This window comes from Falco rusticolus, chromosome 14 (genome assembly GCF_015220075.1).
Source record: "Falco rusticolus isolate bFalRus1 chromosome 14, bFalRus1.pri, whole genome shotgun sequence".
In the NCBI taxonomy this organism is placed as follows: domain Eukaryota; kingdom Metazoa; phylum Chordata; class Aves; order Falconiformes; family Falconidae; genus Falco; species Falco rusticolus.
Genome location: NC_051200.1, coordinates 22,017,139 through 22,029,448, shown reverse-complemented (window position 1 = coordinate 22,029,448; position 12,310 = coordinate 22,017,139). Strand labels below are relative to the sequence as shown.

The following is a 12,310-nucleotide window of genomic DNA, read 5'->3' as shown; positions in this document are numbered from 1 at the left end:
ACGAAGTAACTGACTACCAACAAAACACAGTAAGTTCAGCAAGGCAAAGGCACGCACACAAGCAGTTACCACAGTCGTGGGCAACCTGGCTGCATAGATACACCGTTCTGTTTTTGTTGTATTGTGCAGAAGGAGCTAAGGGGGAAAATAAAACGTAGTACATAACCCCTATCCTAAGACGTGTTGTTAATTACTTCAAAGGATTGTACCAAGACTACAGCTGTGAGTACATGGTTTTTAAACATCTTCCAATTTCTCCTCTTTACAGGAGGAACACTGAAGGTGTTTAAAAGCAAGCTGCACTGAAAATAAATGTAAACAAGTGAAAAGACCCCATGTGAAACAAATTGTAAGTTTAGGCTGCCAGTGTGGTAAGAGACAATCGCACAATATTTTAGGTTGTTTTGTGTATCTTATTTTCCTTATCTTATTTTTACAGTAGCCTTGAATACTTCAGTATGTAGCATCCTGCTAAACCTTCAAAGTGATTTAAGTAACACATTCAAAATATAGTTTGAAACCACTCCGAAATGTTTCATCATTTTTGCACGTTTTTCACTGAAAAAATCCTGCTTGACTAAAAAAAGGGAAGTATTTTTTTCCTATTTCCCTGACACTAGGGAAACGCATGTGATCTGGAACACCAGCATATCAAGAACTAATTCCAAGTCTAGTGCTTTACACCTTCCCTCACCCCTACAAAGATAAAACATAAAAAAGTGAGCCCCAAAAGTCAGCAAGATAATTTTAACATCACTGTTTACCACAACACATCACAAGCAGTCTCAGCTACAAATTGCTAACCATTTCTTTACTTCACAACTGCAGCAGAAGTCTGAAGCTACTGAGAGCAGCCAGTAGATTCTCTTACTGTGCAGAAATATAAAGGGATCACTAAAACAAACTAGTTTATCCATACAACTGCAATATTACAAATGTTATTTCATTTGTAGAGAGCAACATTATACCTTACAAAATAAAGCGGCTGTTCTTAACCCAACATAACCCCCTCTGATCGAGCTGGCTGACACTACTCATCCACTTCTCACCTGCCATGAGATGCAGAGGAGGAAAAGCTGACCTAAGGGAGCGCCCCGGTTAGAGAAGACAGGGTCGGGACAGTGACTCATGAAGGACTGTGAAGATCTGAACCCGAGGAAGAGCACTTCTGTATTTTTTCATATATGGAAGAACACTGAGGCATGGAATATGATCACGAGACTTGTCCTTACTTATGAAAAAAGTGACTAGAGTAAAAGCAAAGACAGAGTAAGAAGGAATGCAAAAAGCAGGCTTCAGTTACTTCATATAAGGCTTCTCAGCTTGAATCTATAAAAACAGATAGTACGAGTTCCCTGCTGACAAGGAACTAGATGTTACTTCGGTAGAATAGAGGTGTGAGTGGCATAACTGGCTGCACTCCAGGATACCCAGAAGAAAGCAAAATGGAGAAGCTACAGCATCTGACATTAAACAAGGAGCAAGCTGCAACACTCAACAGAATTGACAGAAGTTGAAAAATATATTTTATTCTTCCTGTATTAAAGTGATGATGCCATACAAGTTCCCAATTATACGAAACCAGCTTTTGGTGACTGATTTTTGATCTAAACCACTAATTTCAGCATGATTACCCTAGCTTTAACAGACTAAAAAGTTCAGACTGAAGTCCACTCATTTGTTTTAAGAAGCGTATTTTCCATGAAGTCCACACTGTCCACCTTTGTGCGTTCCAGGAGTTTGGCTGCGTACGAAAGTTATGTACAACAATCACCTGAACCGAATACCTCAGTTCTCCAACCATAAACAGTTCTCATAATTTAAAAAAATCACTTCATAATTTAAAATATATATCAATGACACTCTGCTTGTCTATTAGCTAGTATGTACCAACATTACTAGCTGACTTAATATCAACTTGATTTTGTGAAAAAAGCCTGCAAAAAATATATCAACTTCAAAATGTACAGAAAAGGACATTAGAGAGCTGATATTTTTGGGTTACTTAATGTATTTTAGAAAGAGTAGCAAGCTAGGAGTGGAGTACCCTATATTACAAATACTCAAATACCTAGGCCATACTGTATACGCCTCTCTAGCGTAGTGGAGGGTTAAGTGACAGAAGGGGTATTTTGAAAGCATTTACAAAGAACGGCAACTTTCTTTAACTTAAACTTGATCACGTAGGCGGGCCAGTCTCTGTGACAGCTCATCCTGCAGAATTGTAAAACACAAAGAAACCAGCGATCAGTAATATGAAAATTCATTTTTGCCAAGTTCTGCAATGGTCAAGCAATCTCATGTCCAGATGACAGGACATGCTCTCACGTACAATTCTAGCAAGATTGGCTTAAGACCTTACAAATGGCTGTACGCTGTACCAGGCGAGACCAGAGGTCCATACAGCTATCTTACCTCCCGCAGTGGATACCTAGGAAGGAGTTTCAGAACACAGCAAGCAGAGATAGGGCTGTTTGGGTTTTTCTTTAATGTATCATTTTTGCAAGTGCAAATCAGCTCTTACAGAACTGCATCCTTACTTGGATGCAGTCTTGTCTGACCAAGGCTGGCATCCAACTGAGCAGTGAGACAGTAGGTCCAACTTTTTAGGGGGTCTGGTACAAGGTGAAAATGAACTTTTCAAAGAATGTTGAATTCTCAGGGCTTCCCAAAGATTAGTCAGTTAAGATGGGGCTCCCTACAGCCTTCTCCACAAGGACTGGATGACAGAATAAAACCTGTTCTCTTTCCATTCTCTCAAACATATTCCCCTAGAATGGGGAAAGCAGCTCACCAAGACATCTGTGCAACCCTGACATCAGGGTCTGTTCATGCACAAAAAATGCTAAGCTATCCATCTACAGCAAATGTGGATTCCTTTGCACTAGTCCCATAAGACCTTTCACACACTAAAGGGGAAAAAAACCCCAAAGGCCTCGTGTATGCTATGGGAGATGGATTAAATTTGGAGTAGGTAGGAGAGTCAACTGTTTGGAACTCTAAAATAACCATGCAAAAAACAAAAACCCTGAAACATCTAAACTTTCTGGATTTACTAAGCAGACAAACATACTGTTAAAATTATTTTGATTGCAAGACTCTTAACTGCACACTATTTCTTTTGGACAGCTAAAATCTAATTACAATTGAGCAAGCCTGTTTTGACTGAGCAAAGCGTTAATTCTCATACCACATTTCTCCAGAAAACATCAGTTTCAATTGAATCCAATGTTTACCTGTTCTGCTGAGGCAACGCTTGTACCAACAGAACCTGTCTGTCCTTGAGGTAGTTCCATGTTCAGATCAAGACTAATAGGAGGAAACAAAGCAAAAAAACCGAGTCAGGCGTACATGGCTGAAGGAAGCAGCGCAGTAATTGACAAGCAGAGGAATACTGAGATGGCATGAGGCCACCAGCATCCCATGAACACTGTACTCCAGCTAGTTAAGACAACTTGATCAGTAAATTTACCAAGATGACAAGTCGTGTAACTAGCAATAGCTAAATAAATTCTGTTTAATCAGAACTAAGCAAGATTGCCATTTAACAAAGGTGTATCGGATGTAGCGTACGTATAAACAATAGAGTTCATTCATAAAAAAAGTTTTACTGAGGTATTTATCCTCAAGCCAACAGAGCAACACTTCCAACTTATGCATCACCAAGAAAGCAAGTAAAATTCTCTGAAATATTTCAGTATACCCCCAACACTTAAACACATCATGATGACCTGCTTTGCAATGCCTAGCTTGTGAGAGCAGAGCTACAGGAAGTTTTAATGTGGTAAGGGGCAGGAGGGAAGAAAAGTGTGGAGAAACGTAGCAAGGATTGCTATACGCTAAAGCCAATCCAAGTAAACAATAAAACGCTATCCTGACACAGCAAGTAACATTGATTTTAGGCTTTTGCAAAACCACCCCTGCATCTTAACATTCACAGTGCTTTTGAGTGAAACCAGAATGAAATACTGGCAACTAAACCATTAAAAAAGCGATGTCCAGAAGTGAAAGGAAAATGGTGATTATTCTCTGCCTCCAAGGAACAGATGTATAAAACAAGGGTATCTAACCTTCAAGGTAACCAGAAAGGATTGCTGGCAGCAAAATTTATTCAAGAAATAGTCACTCCAAATTTTACCTACCCTGCTTCATCTGCCATTTCCTGTAGAAGCATATCCACTTGATTCTAGAGTAAGAAAAACAAAACTAGTTGTTGCATATTGTAGTTTACGACAACCTCTTCTGTTAAATCTTAAGAGAAATTATTTTAACAAAACTGATTTAAAGGTAAATGCCTTTTACAAACATTTTTGTGCTTCACCACCACAACACAAAAATAATGAGTAGAGGTGCTCAGCCTGTTAAAATCCTATTAATTGAAGTCTAGCTTCTGAAATAATGCTTCTAAAGAATCAAACTTATCTGTAAAAAAAACCCAAACATATACTTGAATATTTCAAGTGTTGATTATTAGCTTTGCACAACATGGAAACAAAACCATCTCCAATAGATTTGTTGGATTTGGGGTTAGGTTTGTCTATTTTATTTACAAAGTACTATGCCCAGTAAATTTCTCTCTTGACAAAACTACTGTTAGAATAGCACGTGTAGCTCCTTGTAGGATCGCACAAAGGGACAGCTGCTGGGAATTCTTAGCTATGTCAAGCATTGCTTAAAGATTTATTTCAGTAAACATGTCCATAAATTGAAAGTAGGCAATTAATAACCTTTCCATTGCATACGCTACCACTAATTTCGTAGTGACTAACGTAACTTTGTTAATAACAGTGAGTTAAAATTATTGATCTTCTCATAGCATATTCTGCCTTGATAATTAATGCTGCAGTGTCTTCTGGTTCAGAAGTTCATTAAGAACTAATCAAAACGTTGCTTATTCAGTAGGAGAGTTAAAGTTTTTAAGACACAATATAAAGCCTCCTATAAAAGTGAAATAAACTAAAATACATATATGTGATCCTCTGTACTTGTGAGTATAATTTGAAATAGTCTCTTTATCACAAAGAAGCACAAAGTGAAAAGGTTCCAGTTGCTGCTGTGTCTCAAAGTAGGCAGAAAGAGGAGAATTAGACGTTACCGTACAGCTTAGACACTTTAAAATCACCTTTTAAAAAAATTTACTGTTCTTACTTGTGGCGTTGTTAGCGTAGTAGTGTTGCTCATTGTGTCTTCCATCTGCTGTGTTTGAACATCTAGCGTTTCAAACTGATGCTCGAATTTATCCATTAGTGCAGATATCTATGAAATAATATGAATTAAATCAATGATCTGCAGATAACAGGAGAGAAACGTATCTCAACTGGCAAAAGAATCACACTACAAGGGCAAGCAGCTCCTGGAGATCAGAAGCTTGCCCCCATCCCCCTCCTCTCCCAGTGTCAACTCTGAAATGGGTGCAACACTGCAGTTCAAGCAGGTTGGTCTGTGCCCTGCCCGGTCAAGTTCTGAGCTTCTCCATTTATAAGAACTCCACAACCACACTGGGCAACCTGTTCCAGGATCTACCAACTTCACTGCAAAAACCTCTTCTCTTAAATGGAATTTCCCTTTTTTAAAACTTGCGCCCATTGCCCTTTCTGCTTTTGATGTGCAGCTCCAAAAAAAGTAAGTCTATTTACCTTTTCCAAGTTCATGCTCTTCAGCGTGGCATCCATAGACTTAACTACCCCTGCCATTGACTTTGTTACCTGAAATGAGGTAAAAATATTATTAGAAAAAAAAATGAGCAGTTTCTTACCAAGATCTCCTACTCCTATCCACAGAGTTTCTACAGTATCAAGCAGTAGGGCACACGCTATTGCCATCCATAACACCACTTTTTTTAGTAGTTCCTACCACTCCAAATTCTATAAATTAACTCAAACACTTCAAATACGCATTCTGACCTATAATTCACTAAAAACTGAGGTGTACGGGGCATTAACTTTTCTGGGTCTTGAAGACCTGTCAAATGTTCAGGGATGTATTTGGTATACAGATCACATGGCAGAACAAACTCTCTGGCTGAAGAGCTGTACAGCAGTACTAACATAGCTATCACAAGTCCTATGTCATGACTTTATTTGGAAAGGGAGCAACATCTTTGCAAAATAATCTTACATATAACCAGTAAAACACACTGTATCTGAAGGAGCACCAGTAATAACAGCTAACAGAAGCTACTAGCTACAAAACATAGTGGACAGCAATCTATTTCTAGCAGCAGTTGCCAGGGGGATTCCAGTACTATTAGCTACATCTGAACCAAAACTGAAACTTTTCAGCTCATTATAGATACAATTAAGTCACTTCTAAAATCAGAGGTCTCATCCTTGCAACAGATCTGTGAAAACAGGCTTACCTTGCCCATTGTCACCGCGGTCTGAACTCTTGCTGCTACAGCATCTACCCTGGCACTCATCCGCAAGAAATTGATGGCTTGATTCTTCTGGCGGATTGCATTTTCTGCGTGTATTCGTGCAACTTCCATGTTACCCTTCTGAATTGCCTGTTGAAAAAAAGAAGGAAAAGAGAAAGCATTTTAACCCTCCCTGCTCTTGTAAACATGATTTCTGAATAGCCTATTTCATTTTTTAAATAAGCATCAATTCATCACAGTATCTTTTCTGCTGAGAGACAAAACCGCTCCCTCCTCCCCAATAGTCCTCAAGCTTTTTCAAGATGTGAACCCCTAACTTCTTTCCAAGGAAGGTATCTAACACACACCTCAAGTAGCAGGTTTTACAGAGCTACAGAAACATAATTTTCTCATTCCTAAAAGTTTCCTGTATCAAAACAAAAACATACCGTCAGTATGGTTGTATCTCAGGGACAAAAACAAAAGTCAACTAAATTTAGTCTCCCTCTTCGCTACTTCAAGGACTCAAGAACTATTTTGAAGTTCCTCTTCATAAGCCTGTGGTGGTTTGACCCTGACTGAATGCCAGGTGCCCACCAAAGTTGCTCTGTCACTCCCCTCCTCAATCAGACAGGGGAGAAAAAACATAACAAAAGGCTCATGGGTTGAGATAAGGACAGGGAGATCACTAAGCCATTACGGTCACATGCAAAACAGACTTGACTTGGGGAAATCAGTGTAATTTGTTACCACTGAAATCAGAAAAAAACCCAACTTCCCCCCCATCCCTCCCTTCTTCACAGGCTTAACTTGAATTCCTCATTTCTCTATGTCACCCTGTGCTGCTTGTGGGGAGGAACAGGGAATGGGGGTTACAGTCAGTACATCACATGTGGTTTCTACTGCTTCTTCCTCCTCACACTCTTCCCCTGCTGCAGCGTGGGGCCCCTCCCACAGGAGACGGTTCTCCATGAACTTCTCCAGCATGAGTCCTTCCCATGGGCTGCAATTCTTCATGAGCTGTTCTAGTGTGGATCCCTCGCAGGGCCACAGGTCCTGGCAGGAAACCTGTTCCAGCATGGGCCTCCCACAGGTCACAGCCTCCTTTGGGCATCCACCTGCTCTGGCATGGGGTCCACTGTTACCTCCACGGGCTGAGGGGGACAGCCTGCCTCACCATGGTCTTCTCCAGAGGCTGCAGGGAAACCTCTGCCCTGGTACCTGGGACACCGCCTCCTCATCCTTCCTCACTGACCTTGGTGTCTGCAGAGCTGTTGCTCTCACACACGCTCACTCCTCCCTCTCACTGGCACAGTTGGTCATGTGTGTGTGTGTGTGTCCCACATTTCTTAATACACTATCACAGAGGTGCTATCACCATCCCTGATGGGCTCAGCCTTGGCCAGCAGCCGGTCCGTCTTGGAGCCAGCTGGCACGGGCTCCATCAGACATGGGGGATGCTTCTGGCGTCTTCTCACAGAAGCTACCCCTGTAGCCCCCCCACTACCAAAACCCTGCCATGCAAAGCCACTACAAAGTCCTTTTAACACAAGAAGATAAACATCAACATTAAATATTTTTAACTTTAAGGAAAAAAGTCCAACAAAATCCATGCAAGACAATCTTCTCAGGAAGCAAACACCTTAAGTTGTACAAGAAGATACACAAGAATGTATCCTCACATTTATTAATAAGTACGGGAAGATTTATAAGTCGTATATTTTAAATCACAAGCATCTACCACAGTAATATTAGCATGTGTACTAGGAAAATGGTAAAAAACACCAGATAGTTTCCTGATACAGTATGTAAACAACAGATATAAAGAGCTTGTTTCACACACTGCTTACCTTCTTAATTTTCGCTTTCTCAGCTTTTTCTTCTTTGTCACATTTTTTTGAGTTTCTGTTGAGTTCCTTTGCAGCAAACTTCAAATTAAAGAGGTGTTCTGCAGCACGCATTAAGGGTTCAGGAACACGATCAATCCTTTCATTGCAGTATTTTGCCCTCTGTTTGAGGTGCTATCAGACCTAGCGTATACTGTGTTTCTCTGTTAGTGCTGTTAAAACTTGGACAATGTTATTTAAGTCAGCCCTTGAATGTCACACAATAAGATCTACCAAGCTGCTTTACAATTACAATGCTATTTATTATCTGGGTTCTAAAACATAAGGCCACAAAAAATAAGTTCAGATCCCAAGCTCGCTAAACTTAGCATCAAACCTATTTCAGACTGATAAATACAACAAACCAAACATCCTCTAAGAGGAACTGAAAGTCTTACTCTGCCAGCTACTTTCACTCACACATCCAGAGTCCTCAGCTCTCAGTGAAATGGAAATGCAGTTTACTGGCCTACCTGAAACCTCTCCATCTAAAAAACCAAAAAAAACCAGCCACTGAGGAACAAGACAAATTAACAGCGTCACAGCAAACTGCCTTGGCTGACCATGCCCAGGTACAAACCAGGAGGCAAGGCTGCCCTTTCAAGCCACAGCACGATCTCAGGCTTAAATTGCTCATGCAGCTCCTTTACAGAGCAGCCTCCCAGCCCTGGGTCATGTGAGCGATTCTGGGGTCCCCAACAGCTCTATCATCTGACTTCTCGGGAAAGAATACTTAAGTCAGCAAGATAACCTCTTCTGTTTAAAAAGCTCTAGGTCCTGCTTAAGCTGAAAACTCTAAGACAACAGTAGAACAAGCCTTCATAGTGGCTTAGAATGACTGCATTGAGTGTTACTGACAGAGAATAAAGTGTATGTTGTAAAAATAACAATTAAAACCCCATACTCTTAAAATACTGTTGATGAAAGCTTCCAAACAGTATCAGTCTTTCTCAAACAAAATGGAAGTACAAAGCTTTATAGGCTTCTTTCATGCCACCTTTTGATATCTCAAGAGGAAGATGCAGCAAGTACTAAGATGCTTAACAGTTAAGTGGAAGCACATAAAGCTAAACATTCTGAGGTACTTGAGGTTTCTTTAATATTTCAAGTACATAAATTATTCCAGAATTGCCTTCTTCCTTTCAAGTCCAGCCATGCATCTTACAGCTCTGACAGCAACCTGAAGACATTAGGAAGTCTGCTGATATATTAGTTACCCTATTAACACCACAAGCAAGCCACAAAAAGGTAACAGCTGTGCCTATATCTAGGGTATCTATTACGGTAGCTACCAGTAACACAAAGATTGCTGCTTGTATTTGTATTTTTTTGCTTTAAAACCTAGGTCACCATCCCTTTCACAGCAGCAGTAAGTGTACTGCACTGAGCCACAGATTAGGCAATTTACCAAACAGGAAAATACCTTTAGGTTGTTCATTCAGGTATGCTTCAGGTCAGAGATCAGAACCACCAGGTAAAATATGACATCACCTGTTTACACTGATTGCACTGAAGCAGCATTTCAAAGCAGCTTATTTTGAAATAACTTCCTCAGCTACTCACTTAGGGCATTTACCTTTGAAATTAGAATAGCTCACCCATCCCTGATGAACACATACTTGCTCCTCCCTTGAAGTGTCTTTCTCAATGTGCCACAACCCAAGTGAAACCGACCTTCCACCATTAGCTGTGACTCGCAGTCAGCTGCTCCAGCCCCTGGTCAGTCCCTTCCATAACCAGCTACACCGAGCACTGCCAGCACGCTTCAACCCCACCAAAACCTCTACAGTCTTTAAGGCTTTTTTGCCCCTGTGTGTTAAGACAGTTATATATAGCAAGAAAGTTTAATTTTGTCCAGAATGGGTTTCCCTACGTGCAACTTCTTTTCAACACCAGGAAACACAGCCAGGTTTGTCCAGCTGGCCGCGGTCACTGTTTGGAGGGACAGCTGAGTTAGCACTGCCGACATCACCCCAGCCTTGCGCAGCATACCCCCGCGGCACAGCCTGCACTGCCCTACACTGTACGTTGCTTTTTCTGCCTCGGGCACTGGGCCGTCCCCCCGTGGAGCACAGCTCTGGGAGAGACGAGAGACCACCTTCCCCCTCCTCGCCCCCCACAAGGTTAGAAAGAAGCACTGGCACTCCCGCCCCCTCCTCCACCCGCCGGGCGGGCGACCCCCGACTCAGAAAGCACAGCTCCTCTCTGCTTCACGCCCACCCTCAGCCCCCAGTCCCCGAGAAGCCCCTTCCAATCAAGGCCCGCGGCCCAGCAACCACCCACCGCCGCGGCGAGGGCCGGGCCTCGCCCCCTCCCCTCCCGGCGGCTCAGGGCTCCTCCCCGGGCGGGGCGGCCTCGCCCGGCCCCGGATCGCCGGCTCCCGGCTGGGCCCGGCCGGAGCCCCGGCCTCGCCCCGCGCCCAGCCCCGGGCCGCCCAGCCCCGGCGGGCCGCCAGCACCCACCGGCAGCGGCCGCACCCGCGCCACCGCGGGGGCCCCGCGCCGCCCCCCACTCCCCCCTCGCGGCGGGGGCGCACGGCCGAGACCCGCGCCCCGAGGATACTCTCCATGTTGGACATGGCGGCGGGCGGCTCCGCGGCGCTGGGCCCGGCGGAGGGGCGCGGGGCGGCAGGGCGCTCTCCCCCCTCGCTCGGCTCGGTGGCGGCTCCGGGCTTCCGGCTACCGCGCCCCGCCACGCGCAGCCGCCGTGGGGCGGGGGCGCGCATGCGCGCGGCGCGGCTGTCAGGCGCGCGGCGGGGGCGGGGCGGGAGCGCGGCGATTGGTCCCCTCAGGGCGGGGCGGGGCGCGCAGCCTGAGGCACCCGGCCCGCCGCCCCTCGGGCGCACCGGGCGCTCCCCGCCGTCGTTGCGAGCCCCGGGAGGGGCTGGGCTGGGCTGGGCTGGGCTGTGCAGCGCAGCTGCGGGCCTGGAGGGGCTCGGCCGCCTGAGGGACCGGGGGGGAAGACTAGCCCGTGCTCAGCAGCGGGCCCGGCAGCCCCCGGGGCCTCGGCAGCGGGGAAGCGGCTGCTGGAAGCACCAGTACATAGAAACGGTTCCTCTGGCAGCGGTTCTAGCTCTTGTCTGTCGATTTATAAAGACATTAAGAGCAGAAGAGTTTGCTTTGTAATGTCTGAGTGCCACTGAATGTGTATCAGGAGCGACCACGGAAGCTTCAGTGTGTCATTCATGCACCGAACAGAGTGAGATGGTAGCAGTGGTTAAGGAAGAAATGCAAAGGGTGTTAGTACCTTTTGAGGAGAAATACAAAAAGTCCTCAATCTGACAGCGAGAAATCTCTTGTATAACATCAAACTGCTCACGTGTGCATCTGCGTGATCTTTAATGCCAGTCGAATGTCAGGGCGCACACGCCAAGCCAAAGCAGCGCTGCGGCGGCCTGGGGCGCGCTGTGAGGGCGGCACAGGCCTCCTGGGTTTGCCCTTCGATGGGAACAGGCAGCTCAGAACCTTCGTTTTATTTGCGAAATCAGATTTCTCCACGTGCATCATGGCACATAAATCTGCACTGAATTTCATCTGCCTTTCGTTTTCAGGCAGGCATTCGCTGTCTGTGGTCCTCCACCATCCGCTCTCACCTTTCGACCAAGAACATACTGACGTGAGCAGTTTGCCGCCTTGCAGTTCTTTCCCAGTTTAAATAACATCCTCACCAAATACGGCCTAAACCAAAATGAAATGGGATACCTGTTCTGAGGAGATGCACTTTAAAGCCCTGGTCCTGTAGACCCTTACGTACAGGCATAATGACAGGTGCTCTGTAGGTGCTAATAAACCATCTCCTTGTGTGTAACTGAGGAGTGAGGATCTCACTAGTGAGAATTTGACCTCAAGGTTTGAAAATACTGGCTAAATATTTGTTAAAGAATCAGGATTATATTTATTTGTTTGGAGAAGATGAAAAAGTTTATTAAATATGCTTTCTCCATGAAAAAATAATCAGCTAAAAAATGCTGATTTGATATTTCCAGTTAGGTTCTGATACAAAAATGCTATATGCCAAGTTTCAGAATAGCTCAGAATATTTTTATTTATATCAAAAGAGATTCAATATA

General features: G+C 44.2%; 1 protein-coding gene across 1 annotated transcript; it reads right to left on the bottom strand.

Annotated features, from left to right (window-relative positions):
* Positions 1 to 1,510: 1,510 nt before the first annotated feature.
* CHMP1B (charged multivesicular body protein 1B) lies at positions 1,511 to 10,937 on the bottom strand. The gene is made up of 8 exons (XM_037408105.1): positions 10,804 to 10,937; positions 8,206 to 8,303; positions 6,359 to 6,505; positions 5,637 to 5,705; positions 5,149 to 5,256; positions 4,143 to 4,186; positions 3,237 to 3,309; positions 1,511 to 2,214 (listed from the first exon to the last, which is right to left on the bottom strand). The coding sequence occupies exons 1-8, from the start codon at positions 10,817 to 10,819 to the stop codon at positions 2,170 to 2,172; spliced, it is 600 nt and encodes a 199-aa protein (XP_037264002.1). The 5' UTR covers positions 10,820 to 10,937; the 3' UTR covers positions 1,511 to 2,169.
* Positions 10,938 to 12,310: the final 1,373 nt, after the last annotated feature.

Bases quoted from the DNA above. Each gene is read 5' to 3' on its own strand.
- CHMP1B (XM_037408105.1), bottom strand. The intron at 6,506-8,205 runs GTAAGCAGTGTG...TTTTTTCAACAG, and splicing joins AGAAAGCGAAAATTAAGAAG to GCAATTCAGAAGGGTAACAT. The intron at 4,187-5,148 runs GTAAGAACAGTA...TTCTTACTCTAG, and splicing joins CTACGCTAACAACGCCACAA to AATCAAGTGGATATGCTTCT.